The sequence below is a fragment of the Bubalus bubalis genome, chromosome 3 (genome assembly GCF_019923935.1).
Source record: "Bubalus bubalis isolate 160015118507 breed Murrah chromosome 3, NDDB_SH_1, whole genome shotgun sequence".
Taxonomy (NCBI): domain Eukaryota; kingdom Metazoa; phylum Chordata; class Mammalia; order Artiodactyla; family Bovidae; genus Bubalus; species Bubalus bubalis.
In genome coordinates, this window is record NC_059159.1 from 10,826,721 (window position 1) to 10,850,048 (window position 23,328).

At 46.6% G+C, this 23,328-nt stretch overlaps 2 protein-coding genes across 3 annotated transcripts in view; one reads left to right on the top strand and one right to left on the bottom strand.

Moving 5' to 3' along the window:
- Window positions 1-845: 845 nt before the first annotated feature.
- On the bottom strand, window positions 846-12,533 carry EIF4A3 (eukaryotic translation initiation factor 4A3). Its single transcript, XM_006064147.4, has 12 exons — window positions 12,263-12,533; window positions 10,197-10,269; window positions 9,639-9,705; window positions 8,785-8,847; window positions 7,820-7,952; window positions 7,536-7,616; window positions 6,207-6,348; window positions 5,207-5,345; window positions 4,470-4,585; window positions 1,496-1,603; window positions 1,268-1,395; window positions 846-1,086 (listed from the first exon to the last, which is right to left on the bottom strand). Exons 1-12 carry the CDS (start codon window positions 12,429-12,431, stop codon window positions 1,070-1,072), a joined length of 1,236 nt encoding a protein of 411 aa, XP_006064209.1. The 5' UTR covers window positions 12,432-12,533; the 3' UTR covers window positions 846-1,069.
- A 9,382-nt stretch (window positions 12,534-21,915) lies between these two features.
- CARD14 (caspase recruitment domain family member 14) overlaps window positions 21,916-23,328 on the top strand; it is a 29,642-nt gene continuing 28,229 nt past the window's right edge. Inside the window, exon 1 of one of the 2 annotated variants that reach the window (XM_025279654.3) lies at window positions 21,916-22,123. The gene's annotated coding sequence lies outside the window, so the exon portion shown is untranslated. Of the gene's footprint in view, window positions 22,124-22,195; window positions 22,585-23,328 lie in introns of those variants that run through there. The other variant, XM_025279653.3, reaches the window with a different exon arrangement.

Sequence of the window (23,328 nt, forward strand, 5' to 3'; positions counted from 1 at the left end):
ATTTCCACACCAACTCCAACACTTAGCCACCATGGGGAGCAGCTGAAGCCACTTGGCCTGTGACACCAGCAGTCCTAGACACTCGCCCAAGAAGCCCCGCCCACGTGCATCAGCGCAGACAGGACGTCGCTTCCCTCCCCAACCCCTGGCGCTGCGCAGCCCTTTCAGGCCTCTTTCCCTGGTGCCGGGGGACACTGGGGAGCACACCTGTGCAGCCTGCACTCCAGACCACTGCTGATGGCAGAGTGACTCCCTCAAAGGGGAGTATTCCAACGGCTCCTACGACCCAAGGCCCGGCTGCCTTCCAGAAAGTCTGTACCTACTCACATGAACATCACGCACCAACATCTTCACCAACACTCAGGGCTAATGGTTATGAAACCTCTGGAAATCACATACTGCTTCTAAATCATCCCCAAGGGTACACTTCTAAGGACGTCTGCATTTGTTTCTTTACTTGACAACATCTGATTTAGGGTGAGTTTCTCAGGTGTCTTCCCTTATGGCTTGTTTCCTGTCGACTTCTCCTCAGCCATGGCAGGTGGGCTCATTAACCCAGAGAAGCCTGGCTGTGAACGGTTCCTTACAGTTATCCGCCCAGGGATCCTATCTTGCCCTCTGCACCCAAGCACACAGACCCAGGCCAACCCAAAGAAAAGTACTGATGGTCTGACTCCCACACCTGCCATCCTTAAGAAATGGGATCGGGTACCAATCTGGGGAAGTGTGGAGAGGCCAGGCAGCTTACCATTTCTATTTCACCATCTTAAAGGTCAAAATTCAGAGTAAAAGGAGATCATACAGACAGTAAGAGTTGGGTCCACCTTAAGAAATACAAATTAGAATTTATGGGAAAAGTTTTAAATGTTTAATGAAAAAGAAAGCAATGCATTATTTACACGTGGGTAAGAAAAGGTGGCCCCATCTCCAGAGTTCATTCTGGGGTGAGGTGGGGAGGAGGGAGGTGCTTTGAGAATAGAGTTCGCACAAACCCCATTAAATAGAAACCACCTCTAAATATTTCCAAACGGATACAAAATAGATGAAGAGGCTCCAGTGAGCAGATTTTTCAGATCAGATCAGCAACTGAAAGTGAAGAAAGAGAAACAATAAGAAATAATACAAACAAAATGAAAATTTATAAAGTTAACTAAAAGCTCACAAAAGACTTCACAAAAACAAAGCAAAATGGGAAAACCTCAAGTGCCCCAAACTAGGAACCAGGAAGTTCTTCCTACAACAATCACAGACAGACTTAGGGTCTCACCGTTCATGGGCATCTCATCAATCTGAGTGGAGTAGTACTGCTCGATGTCTCTGAGGATGCGGATATCATCATTCTTTACAAAATTAATGGCCACACCCTTTCGGCCATATCGACCTGATCGCCCAATTCTGTAAGAATAAAGCAAAATCACTTTAGTAAACATAGCAAAGAAGGTTTCAGTACATCCACCAACAAGAATGAAACCAAGGAAAAGCTTGCGTGGTGTACCTGTGTATGTACAGCTCTCTGTTGTTGGGCAGGTCATAGTTAATGATGAGGGACACCTGGGGCACGTCCAGCCCCCGGGCCCAGACGTCTGTAGAAATGAGCACTCGGCTGCAAAAAGAAAGGCGTTTGAGACAATCGCCTAGCCTAAAAGGGTCAGACCAGCTATGAGCACACTAGGGCTCCTCATACTGTTCCCTCCGCAGGCTGAAGCGTGCGGGACAGCACCAGAAAGCCCCATTCAGAAGGCGTGTTTGGTTTACTTACTTAAATCATGTGTTTATCTTATTAAAATAAAAAATATATATGCACACACACACATATAGGCTATCTTTTACTCTACTACATTTAATTTGTTTAGAGCCACCACTACTTGGGAAGGACATCTTACTTCTGTCTAGCAAAACATCAAGTACACCAGCCTCAGATTCTGGTGCACAACAAACACAGTGTCTTCTAATTAGAAGTGCAACTCACACCACTCTGTCCTTCTCAAAGGACAGAATCTGACACACCACAGACCCACGCTATCCAATGCTGAGGCCACCAGCTCACAAAGCACCGGAGTGGCTGGTCTGAAATGAGATTGCCTGAAGTTGTAAGATTCACACTATATTTGGATACTTAGTACCAAGAAAAGGGGGGGGGGGGGGGGGGGGCCAAAAACCTCATTAATATTTTTAATGCTGACTGTATGTTGAAATGATATACAGAATTAAATAACACGTTTACTTGATTTACATTCCTACTGGACATCACTGGTATAGAAACTTTCAAAGTTTCAAGGGACAATAGATCAGAGAAAAAAGTTCAAAAAAACAGAAGAAGTGTTGCTGCTACCAGATAATCACACAGAACTGGAGCCCCAGAGAGAGAGCAAAGAATGGACCCACAGCACCACCTGAGGGGTGAGGTCAAGAGCCATATAAAATCCAAACAGGAGGACTACGACCGAATCACACACAGACCCATGAGGGTGAAAACCACTGAAACAAAACACAAACGAAACAGACCTAAGGAGCAGCCTGCAGAAAAGACACCGTTTTCATAGGAGTGGAGTCTTGACAGGAACAACGGCAACCAAGAAAACACCAAACACGGAAGGCCAACTGCACCAGGCACTTCATGTAAGGGATGCGAGCGCCCAGAGCTTGATGTCCACAGGACTTCTGGGACCAACCCTGCTGGACTGCCTCCTTCAACATCAGGAGATGTTTTAAGATGAAGTAGACATTTTCAGTGGAGAAGGCAATGGCACCCCACTCCAGTACTCTTGCCTGGAAAATCCCATGGACGGAGGAGCCTGGAAGGCTGCAGTCCATGGGGTCGCTGAGAGTCGGACACGACTGAGCGACTTCACTTTCACTTTCATGCACTGGAGAAGGAAATGGCAACCCACTCCAGTGTTCTTGCCTGGAGAATCCCAGGGACGGGGGAGCCTGGTGGGCTGCCGTCTATGGGGTCGCACAGAGTCGGACACGACTGAAGCAACTTAGCAGCAGCAGCAGACATTTTCAGAGACCAGCTGACACAAACTAAATACAGAGACATTCTTCAGGCAGAAGGAAATGCAGCCCTGACAGAAGCTGCGCAGAGATAAAGAGAGAAGAATAACGAGTGTGGCACAAAGCAATTATGATATGAATTATACCCATTTCATTATATGAAGCAAAAACGTCTTGTGGGGGTTGAAACACATGTAAATTGTAACACATGAAAACAGCAACAGAAGTCTGGAGGGTCACTGAAGTCAAGGGTTTCAAGTTCTCTATACCCTCAGGGGAGACGATAAAAGTACCACCAACCACAGTTGCTGATAACTCTTCAGCATCATCAGCAGCTAAATAACACAAAGAAATAAAATATAAACATTTTCCATAATAAAAAGTGAAGAAAGGAATAACAAGAATAAAATCCAAACTAAAAAAATGACACGTAAAATACACTTAAAGATAGACACAACTGAGTGACTGAACAACAATAATAATTGCAGTATTTACATTAAACAAAACTGGGCTAAATATTTCAATTAAAAGATAGCAATCATCATCAGATTAAAAGAAAAGGAAAAACAGGGACCTTCCTGGTGGTCCACGGGCTAGGACTCTTAGCTCCCAATTCAGGGGGCCTGGGTTCAATCCCTGGTCGGGGAACAAGACCACACAAGCCGCAACTAAAGATTCCATGAGCTGCAACTAAGACCTGGCGCAGTCAAATAAACCAATTAACTTTTTTTTTTTTTAAAGGAGATGAAAAACAAAACCCAACACTATGCTGGTTGCATGAAATCATCTAAAGCTTAAGTCTGGAAACCAGATGTGCAGGAAGAAAGGTACGTTAAGGAAGCTGGCGCAGACGAGCAGGATTCAGGACAGAGGCCCAAGTAAAGCAGGGCAGGTACTTCCAAGGTAACGGCTAAATCCTCCAGACGTCTAGTAATTCTGAACTTGGACACACAAGCAGAACCCCCAAGAGAAAGACCAGCACTCTCAACACAGATGGAACAGAGTCAAGGGGAGAGGGGTAAGGATGCAGGTCTGAGAAACACAATTACCCAACTGAAAGCCAACAGGCGCAGCCAGGACACAGGGCGCCAGCACAGCGCAGAACCCATCCTGTCCGAGCACAAAGAATGGTCTTAAACCAACCCCATGCTGGGCCATAAGGCAACTCTGAATACACACTGAGGGGAAGAAATCATACAAAGTGGGTTCGCCAGCTGCAGTGGGATTAAGCTAAAACCAATACAAAAGGATAAATGGAAAATCCCTATTTTTTTTGGAAACAAGAAACGTATGCTTCTAAATAAGACAACTGATCCTCTAGTTAAGGTTAGTTCTCACCTCAGCCTAGTCTATCACATCGCAGTGGCTGCCCTGCTCACCAAGCATGTCAGCGACCTCCCTGAGCTCAGGTAACACCCCGTAAATGCTAGCCCGTGGCCCCAGCACAGGAGCAGAGGGCGCATCCAACCCACCTGGCACCTGACCGGAACTCCTTCATGATGGACTCTCGCTCCTTCTGGGGCATGTCCCCATGCATGGATGACACGGTAAAGTTAGCTTCCCTCATCTTCTCCGTCAGCCAGTCAACCTACAGATGGAATAGACAGGTGCTGCCGTCAGCTCACAAACCAAACCAGAGACTGGATTCAGGATTTCATGTCAATTACCTGCAGGACCAATACAAATACTCACAAAACAAGCGTTCTTAAAACTCACACCAATCTTCACTGGATGTGTAGAAAACTTAAATTTGCCCAGCAAATATTGCGGCAAAAATTCTCTTTAAAAAAATTCATATATATGTGTGTCAATGTTCATTAGAAATTTAAATTCCAATCTTTTTTGGAATGTAGTCCAAATCCTCCTCTTCCAAGGAAAGTTGCCAGGGTTCTCAGCTCTACCTGCACATCAGCATCACATGGGAGCTCACAGAATGCAGGCTCCGGTGCCATCCACACCAGTGATCCCGAGCCTGCAATCATGGGACCAGACCAACACCCTGTACACGTGTTCTCTGGACATACTCGCTTGTCCACCCATCACATATGGCAACTTGATCTAAAGGGCAAAGCCAAGTGTATGCTGCAGAGACCGTGTACCCAGAGCCTAAAACATGTACTTCCGGCCTTCAACAGAAAAAGTCTAAGTTCTATGATTTTCATTTTTTGTTTTGCCACAAGGACATTAAAGAGCCAGGACAACCACGCACCTTCCTCTTGGTGTTACAGAAGATGACAGCCTGTGTGATGGTCAGCGTGTCGTAGAGGTCACACAGGGTGTCAAACTTCCACTCTTCCCGTTCCACAGCCACAAAAAACTGCTTAATGCCTTCGAGAGTCAGTTCATCACTGGAGGACAAAGACAATTTTGTCAATTCATCCCTCCAACACAAACGAGGGCGCACACAGCCCAGGTGCCATTCCAGGTGTCAGCCTGAATCCTGGCAGCACAGGAGTCTGGTTATGAGATCCTCACCCCTCCCACCTGCCACATCCTCCCAGGAGTCACCACTTCCACTGCATGAGCCCAAGCTCGGGGTCAGGCTGAACCTTTAACCACACCTTGTATATGGTTCTAAACAAAATGTTTGGCTGTTTAATAGAATACACATTTTATTCCCAGAGACAATCTCACTGATAAATAAATACCATCAGCAAATTTTTATACCTGAAATTACTGAATCAAAGGAGAACATATAAAAGCTTGCTTTTCAAAAGAAAAAAGTTAAAAGAATTTTCATGTTCTGTATGGATGTGAGAGTCGGACCATAAAGAAAGGTGAGAGCCAAAGAATTGATCCTTTTGAACTGTAGTGCTGGAGAAGACTCGAGAGTCCCCTGGACTGCAAGGAGATCAAACCAGTTAATCCTAAAGGAAATCAGTTCTGAATATTCATTGGAAAGACTGATGCTAAAGTTCCAAAACTCTGGCCACCTGAGGCAAAGAACTGACTCACTGGAAAAGACCCTGATGCCAGGGAAGACTGAGGGCAGAAGGGGACAACAGAAGATGAGATGTTGGATGGCATCACCGACTCGATGGACATGAGTCTGAGCAAGCTCCAGGAGTTGGTGATGGACAGGGAAGCCTGGCATGCTGCAGTCCATGGGGTTGCAAAGAGTTGGACACGACTGAACAACAGAACTGAACTGAAAACCTGATATAACTATGCTATGTTTTAGTCTCTCTTGAGAAACAGGGCGTCCTCACCGTTTTACCAAGATGCGGATGGGGTCAGTCATGAACTTGTTGGTCATCTCGAGGATCTCATGGGGCAGTGTGGCACTGATGAGCACCACCTGTGTGGCTGGGGGCAAGTACCTGTACACGTCGTAGATCTGTTCTTTGAAACCTAGGATGAGGCATGAGACACACAGGAACTTTTAAGGCTGTACACTCTGACATGAGTCACACATCAATTTAATTAGGTGTAGCATTGTGGTTTTAAGGTATGAGATTTCACAAGGAATCTTCTTATAGAGCTGGACCAAATTCTCACATCCCCTCTTCTCTCCCTGGTGTGCTCTGGCGACCATGATCCCACCCAAGAGTCCTGGATGCCAACAGTTAAAAGCAACAGAAACCTGAGCCCGTAACTCTGGGCCTCTGCCAGGTGGTCATACCTCAGTTCCAGCTGTCGGTGCCCTAAGGATGTACACCCATGGTGGCCAAACCTGCCATATTTTAAGTAAATCCAGAGATCTGGATTTTCACCAAAAAATCTTCAATTAAAAAAACCTCCCATTCAAAACCAATCTCCCACAGATACTGAGTCATGTCGTACACCTGAAAATGTTAGATGTCAGTGATACCTTGACTTAAAAACCTCCCTATTAAAGAATGCAATTAGTTTACATTATTTCACAGGGTACAGGATGAATAAAATCTGCTGGCAAGCACGACCTCGCCCTCGGGTCACCACACCGCCACCTCTGCAGGACGGGTTAGGAGACAGCACATAAGAAGGGGGCAGGCAGCTGCAAGGCCCTGACTGCTGAGACCAGGGGTCCAGACGCTGTATTCCCAGCGCATTCCCAGGTGACAGAGATGTTGCTGGTCTAGAGACCTCACTTTGTAGTAACTGTACCTTTAACTTAGCTGATGAGCAGGACCTCCAGGTAAGGGGCCCCAGACAGACGTGGGGTGGAGGGCAGCTCCGAGGGACACCATTAGCCTCTAGGTTCTAAGAGAAGTGCTCAAGGACCAGGGACCAGAAAAACACCTGGGAAGAACCCCATGAGTTACTGGTGACTCCTGAGAAGGAAACTATTCCCTTTACACTGGGCGACCAGAGTATCTAGAGATGACCCACCCGGCCCCTGATGTGGAAGTAAGAGCTCGGAAGGGGTGTGCAGGGAACAGAGGCGTGAAGACGCTGAGGCACTGGTCGCTGCTACTGAACCACGGTGCCAGCTGTCATTACACAGCCCAGTCACTGTATTAAGAGCAGCTGCTGTCACTTAGGGGCCCTCACGTATTTGCCCTCATGTATTTTACATGAAATACATCCCAATTCTAGAAAACTCTTGTTACTCATACCTTTATTCAACATTTCATCAGCTTCATCCAAAACCAACATCTTGATAGCACGTGTCCTCAAACTCCTGCGACGAATCATATCTATAAAATTAGATTTCTAAGTAAGTAGAGATCAGGTTATAAGTAAAGAGCCAGCCATTTCAACCAGTTTTCATCGCATTTCAGGGACCTTCCCTCTACTTCTTAAAAGTTACTCAAATGCAAAAAGTTATCAGGTAGCATATCAAAATGAAAATAGTCCTCTATCACTGAAGCACTTTTTATAAACAAAAGCAATTAATCACCGAAGACACGCCCAGGTGTGCCAGCGACAACGTGCTGTCCGTAGTCCAATTTCCTGATGTCCTCCCCCACATTGGTGCCCCCGATGCAGGCATGGCACTGGACATTCATGTAGTCACCCAGAGCAAGCAGGCCCTGAATTAAAACACAGGTTCATGTCCAAGGTCTGCCCCAAGACCATTCTAAAGTCAGAAACATCTGAGTTCTCCCCAAATGAAGACTGCTTCTATTCTAATTTAAAACGACCACCAGGTATTGTTTATGCTATTACTTCTATCATAAAACTACAGACAGCCTAAGTCTCCTCCTTCCACTCTCTTCTGCACCAGAATGAAGTTAGTTTTACTGTTTTCTTGTTATAAAAGCAGTATGTATTAGAAACTATAGAAAAATAAGAAAACATGCAAAATTCACAATCCTACCACCCAGAGACAATATTAACATCTTAACAAACACGTTTCCATTTCCAGAGTGTTTACACTACAAAGACAAAATAGTTACAATTATTTTTATTAAGATGGACTTTTTTTGAAAAAAATTATAATTGTAAGATTGCAAAAAACTAAGGGGAATCATACAAGTAGAACTAAAGATGACTTCATACAAACCAGTGATTTATGGCAAAACATGAGAAATCAGGGGGGAAAAACCCAATAGAAGAGACAAAACAGATTCAATTAAGTCAATCAGTTGGCTTGACCAGTGTGAATGGCAGAGAGGGAGGTTAGGGATGACACCTATATACTGACTCCAGACACCCCTAAACCCAAGCTTAGTCAGAAATCCACACAGACTTCAGTCAGTCCTCCCTATCCTTGGAGCCACCTAAGTTCAGATCAAGCAGTACTGCAGTACGTATTCATTTTTAAAAACCTGCATATAAATGGGATTCACGCAGTTCAAACTCATGTGGTTCAAGGATCAAGTGTACTTGCAAATGCGACACTGCCATCTTTAACCATCTCACCTTCTGGATCTGTACAGCTAACTCTCTTGTTGGAGCCAAGATCAAAGCTTGGGTTTCACGAACCTAGGAAAATAATTTTTGTCAGAAAATAGAGAACCTCAGTATTTTCGAGGAGTGTGTGTGTGTTAGTTGCTAAGTTGTGTCCGACTCTTTGCATCCCCATGGACTGTAGCCCACCAGGTTCCTCTGTCCATGGAATTCTCCAGACAAAAATACTGGAGTGGGGTGCCATTCCCTTCTCCAGGTAGACCGCACATATTCAGACTCAGATCTATTCTGAATATCACCTCATGTTAACCACACATCTGATTTCAGGTAAGCAAGTCTGAATATTACTTAAACCAGACAACCAGCAATAATGAGGTATACTAGTCAGGATTCTTGTTTGCAAACAAGGATTTCCACTAACTAAAAAAAGCCTCCCAATTTACAGACATAGAAAACAATCTATGGTTATTATATGGGAAAGGGTGGGGAGTGGGATAAATTAGGAGTTTGGAATTAAAATATACACACTACTATATATATAAAATAGATAACTTATAATGGAAAAGAATCTTTAAAAATATATATGTATGTGTATATATATCCACACACACACCTGAACCACTTTGCTGTACATCTGAAACTAATGTAGCACTGCAAATCAACTGCATTTCAATAAAATTTTAAAAACCGGTTTAAATAACAAGGAATTTCTGACAGGATATTAGCTCAGATACTAGTGTACAATTAAGATTCTCTTAAAAAATGTTTATTCAGTACAACTAGATATATTTAAGAACTGTACTTCTTGAAGACTGTAGTTACAGAACGTAAAGGAAGTATTTCCAAGTATTAAAGTTTAAGATTACCTGAATATCCAGACACTGGAGGACAGAAATACTGAAGGTGGCTGTTTTGCCTGTACCAGACTGAGATCTAGTAAAGAAAACACAGATAAATGGGATGTAGAATGCTGGGCTACATGCCTCTGCTCCCATTCATTTAACCCCTGCTGCAGCAGTGCCCTGAGGCAGTGGGCTGCAGAAGCACTCAGGCAGCTTCTTCCAAGGACAGTCCCCCCTTCACTGACCCCAATGCCCTAACCAACATCTTAACCACAAGGAGGCAGGACTTAGGCACAACCTTTAAATCACAGGTGATAAGGACAGTAAAAGTGGCCTTTGCATCAGGGGGTTACAGAACTGCAGAATCTGTAGAATGGGTGTTCCAGGCAGCAGCAAAGGATTACCTTTTATATAATTCTTTTCTACAATTTCAGGCTTTTTTGTGTGTGTGTGGTAAATGAGTCTTACAGCCCATAGCTGAAGTCCAGTCAAGAGCTGGTAAAGGCGTTTGAATGGAGAAGCACTGAACTACAGATTCCTGGGCTGACTAGCGCCTGACTCCTATTGCATGAGCAGACTTACTGCGCAATGACATCTCTTCCTTTAATTATCTGCTTGATAGCTCGCTGCTGGATTGCTGATGGTTTTTCAAAACCTGTAAATTAAAACAAAAAAATGAGCTCTAGCCACTAGGACAGCATACTTAAAACCATAACTGGAGCTCCTTGTGGGGAGGATGGTATCTTTTTAAAATTCCCCACCCACTCATAACCCAATGTCCAACATACTAAGCTCAGAAGAAACGACTGAATGAAGTACTAGGCTGAAGGGGATTTTCATACCAACACACAATCTTATTTATACAGAAACAATCTCTAAGGAACATTGTTGCAAAACAGAGAGACCTGAGGTTAAAAAAAGAATGTGGTTACTCCTGGAGAATGGGGGTGAGGGAGGCTCACACTTTACTCCAATTACTTGTGTACTGTTTGGCTACATTACAATAACCTGCACTGCTGGGGGTTCTGTGACATTACTTTTTAAGGTAAAAAAGGAGGATAAACCAATCAGTACTGTAGTCACCACTCCCAACCAGTAGTAAGTCTGCAAGTTGTTCATATCACCTAGAACTCCATTTCATCTACTGCTTGGATCACATTCCTGCTTGATGCAGCTACATGAACTACAACACCGTCCCTCTATTGTGCAAGAAAATAAACATAGCATACTTCAATTTCTGGTACTTTTCTAAAATATAATACACTTTCCTATCTAACACAAAAGCAAATATAACAGATGAATTAAACCCCTCAAGATGACCCAGCATATGGACTGGGAAACTAAAAACAGTGTTTTTAGGGCAGCAATGTCCTGGGTGCCCAGAGGCAGATAGGGCTGTCAGCCACACTACCAGGCCTGGCTGCTATGGCTCTTCAACTCCCATTCCCTCAGCACCTTCTCTGTGCTCAACTGTCACAGTGTCAGAGACTGCTGGATAGAAAAGATGTCTGTCCCAGTCCCAGGCATTAAGCACAAGTGTTGATCACTCCCATCCGCATCCCCAACCCTACCTCTTCTCAGGCTCCCCAGCTGCCTCCTTTACATGTCCCACTGGATAGTTCACAGGTTCCCTCAAGCTCCACTCATCCAGTAAGAGCTCCCTCCAGTGCCCCCCACCAGAAGAGAGGGCATCATCACCTACCCAGTTATTCACACACCCAGGACTTTCCTCTGAGCCTCACATTCAACCCATAATCAAACCCTGTCAGCACTCCCATTTCCAACACAATACCATCATCGCTTCTCTGGACTGGAACAAAAGCCTCTTAACATTCCCTGATTCCTCTCCTGCCTCGCCTCCCCCCTCTCCCCCCGCCCCCGCCCCGTTTTCAGACACCCAGGACCACCTCTGTAACTGTAAATCTGATCCCACCAATTCCCTGTTTAGAACCCTCCAGAGGCCTCCCATTGGACTCAGAAATAAAATTCAAATTCTTCATCATCTGGCACCACGTTTGTTGGCTGTACCCCTCCCCGCGCCCCAATCTTGCCCCTAGGTTCCCAGGACAAGGGGAATTCTTTTTCTTCTTGGAATACACAAGGCTTCAGGCTTCAGGGCCCTGGGACCAGCTTCTCTCTCTGCTCGGTTCTACCATAATCTACTCATAACGGGCTTTGTTCCAGGTCTCAGGTCAAATGCCAGCCTGGGAGGTCCCAAACCTAACTGCCCTATTAACTCTCTCCTCCCCTAGTCATACTTGATTCAGTTAACCCGCTTTATTTTCTTCGTAGCCATTACCACTTTCTCCCAAATGCAATTTAAGCTCCGTAGGCCTGTCTGGTTCACTGCTAAGCCCTCAGTGCCTAGAACCGCGCACGTTCTAGCACCTGTTACAAGACAGTCATCCACTGAATGAATGACTTGGGAGTGCACAGAGGACCCTGCAGCCCTCGTGGGACCCAGCACGGCGCCCTGCCGAGAGAACACTTGAACCAGCCGATACAAACGCGGGTAGGGCCCCCGGGCTAGGCCTCACCTCCGACCGCCAGCCCCCAGGGCCGCAGGACTCCCAGTCTCGGTCCCCACCCCCGGCCGGGCCCCTGCTCTCTCCGTGGGCGCACTCAGCCCGCGCCCCGAGCCCACCTACCGTAGGCATAGATGCCGCGCAGCAAGTCCTCCCGCAGGCCCATGGTGTCGAAGGTGGGGGTCACGTCCACCTCCTCGCTAGTCTCGAATTCCACTTTGGTCATGTCTTCCTCTTTGAGTAGCCGCTTCCGCGCCGAACCCGAGGTCGCCATCGTGGCCGTAGCCGCCATGATACCGAACGGGCTAAGAGCCGAGCGCGCGCCGTAGCGGAAAGCGGAAGCAAGGCCCCGCGCCGCCGCCGCCAGGAAGTGACGCCATCGCGCGTGCGTACGAATGTGCGTCGGGGCCACTCCTCGGAAGGGGTGGGGCGTTCCTGGTCACGTGAAAGGGGAACGGAGGCTGGCCGCAGAGAGACCGGCGGTGCTGTGGCTCTCGCTCGGGAGGGGCTCGTTTGGGATCTTGCAGGGCCGAACTCTACTCACTCCTAAGATTAATCGGTGCGGAGGCAGCGGGGCGCCGAGGAGCCTACCGCGTGTGGCCCTGTTGGGTGGGCTCTCGGGCTGAATTGGTTTCCCTCCCGCCCCGCGTTTCCCGGATTCTCTGTCCGGGACTGTAAACCTGTAGCCCCTGCAGACGGGATTGCAGGCCGCGCCAGTACTCCCGTGCTCCGGGCGAAATCTCCCTGTGGCCCTGCTTCGAGTGGGAACTTGGGCGCACGTCCCCAACCCGGCACCGGCACACGCGTTATTACTCGTTATCACTGCCTTCTGATGGAAATCCCCACTGTACATCGTCTGCTTTTGAAAAATCTGGAATCTAACTGCCTGCTTCTCAGCTCTCACTTTAACCACCACCCCACCCCCCTCCCCCCCATCCCACCCCCAGGCCGGTTTTTAACCTGCAAATGGAAAAGCTCCTACCCGGGGTCGAGTGTAAGGCTTCTGAGATGGTCTCCAGCTCCAGGGCCTCCAGGACTGGTCGCGTGACCTTGGACTGCGTCTCCTTGTTCTTTGAGTCCCTGTATTCCGTGTGTCTGATGGCGGCGCTAATAAATCCCGCCCTGCAGAAAAGATGGCCCTGGAGGTAATGGCTTTCGGTTGCCCTGTAGAATATTACCAGTTATGGCATCTTACCCTAAACTCTTCTCCAAGTGCCTCTAAGAATCCGGCTCCTCAGAATCGGCTTCTGAACTACCGTCGCTACCTGCCGCGGGTTCATCTGTGTCGTGAGAGAATAGCAAACCTTGTTCGTGAAACAAACCTGCGCAGGTGTCAGCTCTGTCCTTTACCATTGTTTGCTTGCCTCACATCACTGTGGTGGTTTAGTCACTAACGTGTCCGACTCTGCGACCGCATGGACTGTAGCCAGCCAGATTCCTCTGTCCATTAGATTTCCCAGGCAAGAATACCGGAGTGGGCTGCCATTTCCTTCTCCAGAGGATCTTCTCTCAACTCAGGAATGGAACTTGGTTGGCAGGCGAATTCTTTTTCGCTGAGCCAGCCAGGAAGCCCCTCCAATCACTAGGTATATCTTTAATCCACAGCCTCTTTCCAGAACTGCTTGAACTGCTGGCCTCTTGTGAAGGTTAATTTAGTGAAAACTAGGTGATCATTTTATCCACTAAACCAGGCACATTAGAAAGCAGAGGTTTGCAGTATGTTGACAGCAAATGATCCCTGGGTTGGGAAGATCCCCTGGAGGAAGGCATGGCAACCCACTCCAGTATTCTTGCCTGGAGAATCTCCGTGGACAGAGGAATTAGGCGGGCTACAGTCCGTGGGTTTGCAAAGAGTCGGACATAACAGCAACTAAGCACAGCACACAGACAGCAAACAAGTAAAGGGGGTCTTACTTCTGACACTCTTATCTTGAGGTATGAATATGTCTGTATAATTGATCTTTTAAATGTGCCTGATGAGGATGCCGGAACCACCCACTCCCTGCAGTATAAGCGCAGAGTCCTAGCCACTGGACCACCAGGGAATTCCCTGAAACACACTTTGCTTTATTACCAGAAGGTGAGAATAACCTAAGCAATAGTGTGTTGGAACAAGCCTGGCTCTTCACGCTTGTTAAAATATTTGCTCTGTAGTAGGCATATTATGCTGGACCGAAGCTTCCACCCAAGTTGACCCTTGAGCAACATGGGGGTTGGGGCGCCAACTCCCTGCATACTTGAAAATCTGAATATAACCTTTGACTTACTGCAAACTTAACTACTGTTGACCAGAAGCCTTACCCATAATATGGTCTTTAACACATATTGTATTTCTATGAATTATACACTGTATTCTTAACAATAAAGTAAGCTAGACAAAAGAAAATATTATTAAGAAAATCATAGGGGACTTCCCTGGAGAAGGCAATGGCCCCCCACTCCAGAACTCTTGCCTGGAAAATCCCATGGACGGAGGAGCCTGGTAGGCTGTAGTCCATGGGGTCGCTAAGAGTCGGACACGACTGAAGTGACTTAGCAGCAGCAGCAGCAGGGGACTTCCCTGGTGGTCCAGTGGCTAAGACTCTGTGCTCCCAATGCAGGGGCCCAAGGTAGATCCCTGATCAGGGAAATAGATCCCACATGATGCAACTAAAGATCCCACGTGCTGCAACTAAGACTTGGTGCAGCCTAAATAAATATTTTTTTAAAAGAAAATCATAAGGAAGAGAAAATACATTTACTAGCACTGTATTGTAATTATTGATAGCCCAAGTTTACATGGTTTACAAGGTGACTTATCGGTCTCTCGGTATCTACATCAATATTGTCTTATATGATCCAAAACACTGTAGATGTTACCCACACAGTTTAAAGTTCTGTTGTTAAGAGTAAACTGTACTTTCAAAGCAGGAATTGACAGCCCAGCTCAGCTGTCAATACATAATTTCACTGCTTACATGTCCAGATTAATGTTTCAATTCTTATCAGAAACCTCCATCACGATTTCAACTAAGGAGTGCAGTCATATATATTGTCTTAACTGTTTTACTGTTAGGAAAACTAAGGCCCAGCCTGCTAAGTTAAAGTAACCTCCAACACAGCAAGGGGTAAAAGCTGCCCCACTCTGAGTCCCTAAAAAACTGTATTTATATGGCTTACCATGCCCTTTGTCCCAGGGCTAGTGGTCACCCAGGTGGACCTGCCTTTTAGGTTAGGGTTCAGCCCACTGTCTCATTTCCCATGGTCTCCAAATTTGGGAGAGGGAGTTTATCTCACCTGATTAGACTAATCTCAAGGAGGGCTGGCCTGTGTCTATTTTGTCCCCAGGGCTCCAGTGTGGTGTGCCTGGATGTCCAGACCAAGAGGGCAGGAGGAACACAGAAACACGCGGCTCACACCGGAGTGGTGGGCAAGACAGGAACAGCTGCACCTGAGGAGCCTACCTGCCTCTTCCCTGAACCCTTATTGGACTCAGGGTGTAGATGATCAAGGCAGCTTATCTTGTCTGGGATAGGTGGAGGTTTGGGTGCAGTGCTTCTGGTCTGGGCTAGGTTTCCATGAGTCATCACCACAGGAGTTGATGTCCCAGATCCTAGGGACTGTCCCCAAAGAGCAATTTCCTACCAGAAACCACATCTATCACCTGGTATGAAATGGCAAACACTGTTCCTTTGTAGGCACAAGCATCTCTAACCCACCCAGCCAGGCAGGGCATCCTACTAAACACTACCTGGTCCCCACCCAGGCAGACCTCAGACTCCACACGACTGGCATCTGACATTTTGGCCTCACCTTCCTGACGTGGGCACTGTTTCAGTGGCTGGATTGAGCAGTAAACAGGACAGATAGTGCTGCTCTCACAGAGCGTGTGTTCCAGAGAAGGGCAATAAGACAATTACAGGTTTTTTAATTACTGTGATTCAAATAAAATGAGGCAAAGTAGCAGAGTTAGTGGGTGATGGATTTACCACGTGACTGGAAGAAGGTACCACGTGAATTGTGAGAAGAGGTGCCCACAGTAACACCTCAGGTTCCAGGAACAAGGGACAGGTAGGGTGGAGACTGCCAGGTGAACAGAGGATTGGCACAATCAAGGGACAGAAAGCCAGCCTGGTTACAGAATCCAGAATGTGGGCCAGAGGGAGAGTGGGAGAAGGGGTGAGCTGAGCCAGATCATAAAAGGTCTTATAGACTATGATGTACAAGCTGGGTTTAGAAAAAGCAGAGGAACCGGAGATCAAATTGCCAATATCCATTTAATCATAGCAAAAGCAAGAGAATTCCAGAAAAACATCTGCTTCATTGACTATTCGAAAGCCTTTGTGTGGATCACAACAAACTCTGGAAAATTCTTAAAAAGAGATGGAAATACCAAACCACCTTACCTGCCTCCTGAGAAACCTGTATGCAGGTCAAGAAGCAACAGTTAGAACTGGACATGAAACAATGGACTGGTTCAAAATTGGGAAAGAAATACATCAAGGCTATATATTGTCACCCTGCTTATTTAGCTTGTATGCAAAGTACCTCATGCAAAAGGCTGGGCTGGATGAATCACAAGCTGGAATCGAGATTGCCAGGAGAAATATCAACCACCTCAGATATGCAGATGATACTGCTGTAATGGCAGAAATTGAAGATCAAAAGAGCTTCTTGATGGGGGTGAGAGGAGAGTGCAAAAGCTGACTTAAAACTCAACATTAAAAAATAAAACTAAGATCATGACATCTGGCCCCATCACTTCATGGCAAATAGAAGGGAGAAAAGTGGAAACAGTGACAGACTTTATTTTGTTGGGTTCCGAAATCACTGCAAACGATGTCTGCAGCCATGAGATTAAAAAACACTTGCTCCTTGGAAGAAAAGGTACGACAAACCTAGGCAGCATATCAAAAAGCAGAGACGTCATTTTGCTGACAAAGGTCTGTATAGTCAAAGTTATGGTCTTTCCAGTAGTCATGTATGGATGTGAGAGTTGGGCCATAAAGAAAGCTGCGTGCTTGTGTGCTAAGTTGCTTCAGTTGTGTCCGACTCTGTGCGATGCTATGGACTGTGGCCCACCAAGCCCCTCTGTCCATGGGATTCTCCAGGCAAGAATACTGGAGTGGATTGCCATGCCCTCCTCTAGGGGAGCTTCCCAACCCAGAGATTGAACCCACATCTCATGTCTCCTGCATTAGCAGCCGTGTTCTTTACCACTAGTGCCACCTGAAGGCTGAGCACCAAAATACTGATGCTTTCAAACTGTGGTGTTGGAGAAGACTCTTGAGTCCCTTGGACTACAAAAAGATCAAACCAGTCTATCCCAAAAGAAATCAACCCTAAATATTCATTGGGAGGACTGATGCTGAAACTGAAGCTCCAATGTTTGGCCACCTGATTTGAAGATCTGACTCATTTGAAAAGACCCTGATGCTGGGAAAGATTGAGGGTAGGAGAAGGGGGTGGCAGAGAATGAGATGGATGGATAGCATCACCAACTCAATGGACACGAGTTTGAGTAAACTCTGAAAGATAACGAAGAACAAGAAAGTGTGGTGTGCTGCAGTCCATGGGGTCACAAAGAGTGAGATACAACTTAGTGACTGAACAACAGCAACAGTAGATTATGAAACAGAGTTTAAATGCATCATGGTTGCCATAGGAGCCTCTTCAGGGTGGTCATTCTTTGCGGGGAGAGGACTCATTCTGATAACCAGTTTGGGAAAGTGAGCTGGCTTATCACTTCTAACTCTTTTGGCTAAGGTCAAATGTAGAAAGATGGCCCGGCTACAGCAAGAGGTTGAGAGACTGGCGTTAAGGAGCCAGAGAAGGGCTGAGAGCTGGGGGCCCACTGGAGAGGCAGTAGTGGTGGCTGGAGCTGATGCAGTGAAGATGTGAGAGGAGGGCCCAGGTGACATTCTGGACAGGGAGTGACATATGGGATAGAGGGGGCTGTTAGGGTTTAAAGGACGAAGATTGACTCCTGGCTTTCAGGCATAAGCATCTGGATGGGTACCATCATGAGATGGGGAAGCCATGGGCAAAACCAACAGATCAAGCAAACATATGCCCATGTGTTCATAGCCACAGTACTCACAGCAGCTAAAAGGTGGGAACAACCCAGGATCCACAAAACAAATGAATAAATACAACGTGGTCCATCCACATGATGGGACATTTTTTAGCCATTATGCTGTATGAAAGAAGCCAGACCTCCAACATCACATGTATATGATTCTATTGATGTGAAATGTCCCAAATAGGCAAGTCCATAGAGACAAGATGACACCACCCTTATGGAAGAAAGCAAAGAAGACCTAAAGAGCCTCTTGATGAAAGTGAAAGAGGAGAGTGAAAAAGTTGACTTAAAACTCAACATTCAGAAAACTAAGATCATGGCATCTGGTCCCATCACTTTATGGCAAATAGATTGGGAAACTGGAAACAGTGAGAGACTTTATTTCGAGGGGCTCCAAAATCACTGCAGATGGTGACTGCAGCCATGAAATTAAAGACACTTGCTTCTTGGAAGAAAAGTTATGACCAACCTAGTTCAGTTCAGTTCAGTCTCTCAGTCATGTCCGACTCTTTGTGACCCCATGAACTGCATATTAAACTAGGCAGCATATTAAAAAGCAGAGACATTACTTTGCCAACAAAGGTCTGTCTAGTCAAAGCTATGTATGGTTTTTCCAGTAGTCATGTATGGATGTGAGAATTGGACTATAAAGAAAGCTGAGTGCCAAAGAATTGCTGAAGAATTAAGGCTTTTGAACTCATGTTGGAGAAGACTCTTGAGTCCCTTGAACAGCAAGGAGATCCAACCAGTCCATCCTAAAGGAAATCAGTCCTGAATATTCATTGGAAGGACTGATGCTGAAGCTGAAACTGCAATACTTGGGCCACCTGATGCGAAGAACTGACTCATTTGAAAAGACCCTGATGCTGGGAAAGATTGAAGATGGGAGGAGAAGGGAACGACAGAGGATGAGATGGTTGGATGGCATCACCGACTCAATGGACATGAGTTTGAATAAACTCCAGGAGCTGGTGATGGCCAGGGAGACCTGGTGTGCTGCAGTCCATGGGGTTGCAAATAGCTGGACACAACTGAGCGACTGAACTGAACTGAATAGAGACAAAAAGCAATTTGGTGGTTGCCAGGTAATGAGGGAGGAGCTGCTTAATGGACACAGGGTTTTTTTTTTTTTTTTTTTTTGAGTGAAAAAATGTTTTAGAACTCAATAGAGGAGATGGTTGCAGAGCATTGTGAATGCACTAAATGCCACTGAACTGTTCACTTTAAAATGGTTAATTTTATGTTATGTGAATTTCACCTCAATTAACAAACATTTTTAAAAAAATATATCTGTGCTTGAGCCCAGGAGTTCTGAGCTGTAACACATTATGCCTATATAGGCATAATATAGGCATAATATATGCCTATATTATGCCTAAATTTGGCATCAATATCATGACCTCTTGAGAGCAGAGGACCACCTGGTTGCCTAAGGAGGGGTGAGTTGGCCCAGGTCAGAAACAGAGCAGGTCAAAACTCCCCTGCTGATCAGTAGTGGGACTGCGCTTGTGAATAACCACTGCACTCCAGCCTGGGCAATTTAGCACGACCCCACTGTAAGATTAAAAAAAAAAAAAAAAAAAAAAAGAATGATTTGATTTCCTTGAGTTAAATCTGAGATGCCTAGGTATCCAGGGAGTTGTTAGGTAGGCAGTTGCATGTTCAAATGTGAGAAAGAAGCAGGGAATGAGCAGTGTCACCTCTTCCTGTGGAAATTGCTGCTTCCTGATTTCCCCTGGCCCACGCTTTGCACTGATGCAGGCCAGGGTTGGGGTGAGGGATCCGTGCTCCCACGCAGAGGCCTTTGAGCCACACCCAGCCCAGCCCTAGATGCCTGCTCAGGTGGCCGGCTCACCTGTTGAAAACCTGTTTAGAATGCCTCAGTAGAAATCCTGGGGTCAGGACTTCCCTGGTGGTCCAGTGGCTAAGCCTCCACACTCCCAACGCGGGGGCCTGGGTTTGATTCCTGGTCAGGGAATTGGATCCCACACACAACCATAAAGATCTCTTGAGCCACAAGTAAGACCTGATACAGCCAAAACCACAGAAGACCTGGGATCCTCCTGAGCATTAGCTTTAAGAGCAAAGAGGCATCTCTTCCCCCCACTTATGATGCCCTTGTCATCCATTTGGCTGCTACCCATGCAGGGTACTGGGCTGGAGGTCCCCATCTTAAACCTGAACCCCTGTCCTTGGGTGCTCTGTGCTGTGAACTTGCACTTTATTCTTACGGGGCCTTTCCTGTAGCATCTGGTTCCAGCATCTCCATTCCAAGGCAAACCCAGAACACCCCCCACAACTCCCTACATTCTGTGGATAAGGTGATGCCCAGAGGCCCTCCACAGAGCTACCAGGACATTCACAATGTCCATCTGTTTCTCACTCTGTGCTCCTTTCTTGATCGCTGCCCTGGGCCCTGCTCACCAGGTGGGGCTTTCCTGGTGCCTTCCAGCCCTTTGGAATTCCTCTGGAGATGCTCTTCCCACTGAACCAGGTTACCAAAGTACCACCTGGTTGACCCTAGAAGTGTGTACCCAGCTAGGGTCTCATGTCATACAGAATAACTATCAGTCGGATCCTCCTGATGCCCCTGTGGTGACTCAGAAATGATTTTTGCCTTCAGAAAGCTCACAGTCTTTGGGGGCCTGGGGCTTCCTCAACTCTGTTCTTGTGACTCGAGGCATTTCTGTTTTTAACAGAGGTTTAGTGAGGCTTTAGCCACCTTAATTCCATCGGCCAGCTGCCTCTTTTACTTGGAAGGACATTTTGACATTTTTAAATAACTATCTAGAATTTTCTGTGCACCAGGCATGGAGAGAAGTGCTTTCCCACCATGAGCAGAAGCCACTGCTATTTTTCTCCACTGGAAAAATAAAAAAGTTGAGACTTAGGGGTTTGAAGAGCCTGGCCCAGAGGTTAGCTGCTGTGCAGCAGGGTTGGGACTCTGATCCAAGAACTTGTGTCCTTGTCTGAGGTCAGATCTGTGTTCTTACCTGCTCTGCCCTGAGCGGCTGGAGTCCCAGCTCTCATACTCACCAGGAGGAGGAGTCTTGGGTTCTGGTTGCTGTCTCTCCATCAATTAGCTGTGTGACCTTGGGAACCTGCCTGGTCAGAAGGATGATCCTCAAGATCCTTCTTACTCATATAGGTCCTGGAACTATGGTTGTCCCTTCTTTCTTGTCTATCATCTGCATCAGTGCGAACCAGGCACCCAGTGTTTATTTATTCACCCAACCTGTATTCATGGAGCATCACTCAGAGTGAGGACACAGCAGAAAACAAGAAAGGAAAGAAGTATTGTCCTCTGGGTCAGGCTTGTCATAGAGAGTCAGGCAAAAAGCAGATAAATAATTAGAATACATAATATGTCAGGGAGCAGTGAGGCCAATAGAGAAAAATGAAACAGGGAAATGGGGAGGGGAAGTAGTGTGGGAAGTCTATGATTTTAAACAGTGGCTGGAAAGCCCTCTCTGGGAAGGTGGCCCTTGAGTGAAGTCCTGAAAGAGGTGAAAGAAAGAGCACTGCAGGCCAAAGGAATAGCAGGTGCAAAGGCCCTGGGGCTGACATGTGCCTGGAGCCATCCAAGACTAACAAGGAGGCCCCATACGAGGAGCAGGTGAATGCTAATGAGATTAGCAAACACCAGGAAATCAGGGCCTAGCATGTGGGGTGGGGTGAGGACTTGAGGATTGGAAATTTGAGCAAAGGAAATGATACAACCTGACTCATCCTCTAGCAACACAGGAGGCTCTGCTGGCTGTGTTGAGAACTCACTATGAGGGGCATGGAGAAAGCAGCTAGGAGATCATTGCAGCTGTCCTGGTAGGCGCCGATCAGATCACAGTAGTACAAATGGCAAGAGTGATCAGATTCTGGATACATCTTAACATAGAAGAACCAAGACTTTCATTTAAATCTAAGTAGTAAGTATCCATGTTGATTTTAGATGGATCTATTGGAACTATTTAGATACTTCCCAGAATTGCTAATGTGAGTTTACCCTAAACTTCCTAGGATCTTTCTGGAGAATTATGGGCTGACTATTCATATATAAGATTCCATCTGCCCCAAGATTTTCCATCATTTTCTCAACCACCACCTTCTGTGGGTTGACCAGATACACAGGCAGTTCTCGGAAGGTTCCTGTGGTTCTGGCAAAGGCAAACACACCCTTTATACCCATCCTCCCTGCTGTGGGAACGTATTGGAGTTTCAGTGATGCGTGAAGGCTTGAGTGAGGTGCTGCTTCTGTAGGCAGGGCCCAGACAGATGCACCTGTCAAACCTGCTCTTCTGCTGCTGCTCAGGTGAGACTGTAGCCGGTCAGCTATCGCTTCTCAGGAACGACGAAGGCAAGTGTACAGAGTCTACCTCTAGGAGATCAGGTCAGCATACCCAGGGAGGGTGGGCAGGACAGGCATGGGGTCCAAGAGCTGTTTGTGGGGCAGGGGGGAATGGGAAGAGGGGGGAATGGAAAGGGCTGGCTTCCTCCTTATAAGGCATGGAGGTGTGCCAGGTTTGAGGACAAGAGGAGAAATCAACTCGTTGCATTTTGTTTGGTTAAATTACTCAAACATCTTCTGGCTGCTCAGTACCACCTAAGACAGTACAGGCCATGCTGGATGAAAGAAGTGTTTTGTTTAGTACTCTTATCTCAGCATCATTGCCCAGGATGAAAGAAAAGAAAGGTTTCTAAGTTCAGTAAAGTAAGACCAGGTCTTCCATCGTGGCTCAGTGGTAAAGAATCCTCCTGCCAATGCAGGAGATGCAGGTTCAATCTTTGGGTCAGGAAAGTCCCCTGGAGAAGGAAATGGCGATCCACTCCAGCAGTCTTACCTGGGAAATCCCATGGACAGAGGAACCCGGCAAGCAACAGTCCATGGGGTCATAAAAGAGTTGGACATGACTCAGCGATTATACAACAACAATAAACTAAAACCAACTGCTTCCTGTTGGTGGTAAGGGCAAAGCCAGACATTTACGATGACACTTTGGTGCGGGATGTTAGCTGAGGGGTGCAAGGGAGCACCCCATTTGTGTTTGGTGACCTTCTGCCTCACTCACCATATTTGTGGGTCATCAATTCCCTTAAGCTTCCTGTAACCTACTCCCCCTATTCTGGAGTCTTG

Coding starts and splice junctions, on each gene's coding strand:
- EIF4A3 (XM_006064147.4), bottom strand. CDS start 12,431: ATGGCGGCTACGGCCACGATGGCGACCTCGGGTTCGGCGCGGAAGCGG. Junction 10,270..12,262: donor GCGCGGCATCTATGCCTACG/GTAGGTGGGCTC, acceptor TTTAATTTACAG/GTTTTGAAAAACCATCAGCA. Junction 7,953..8,784: donor TAGCTGTACAGATCCAGAAG/GTGAGATGGTTA, acceptor GTTTTAATTCAG/GGCCTGCTTGCTCTGGGTGA.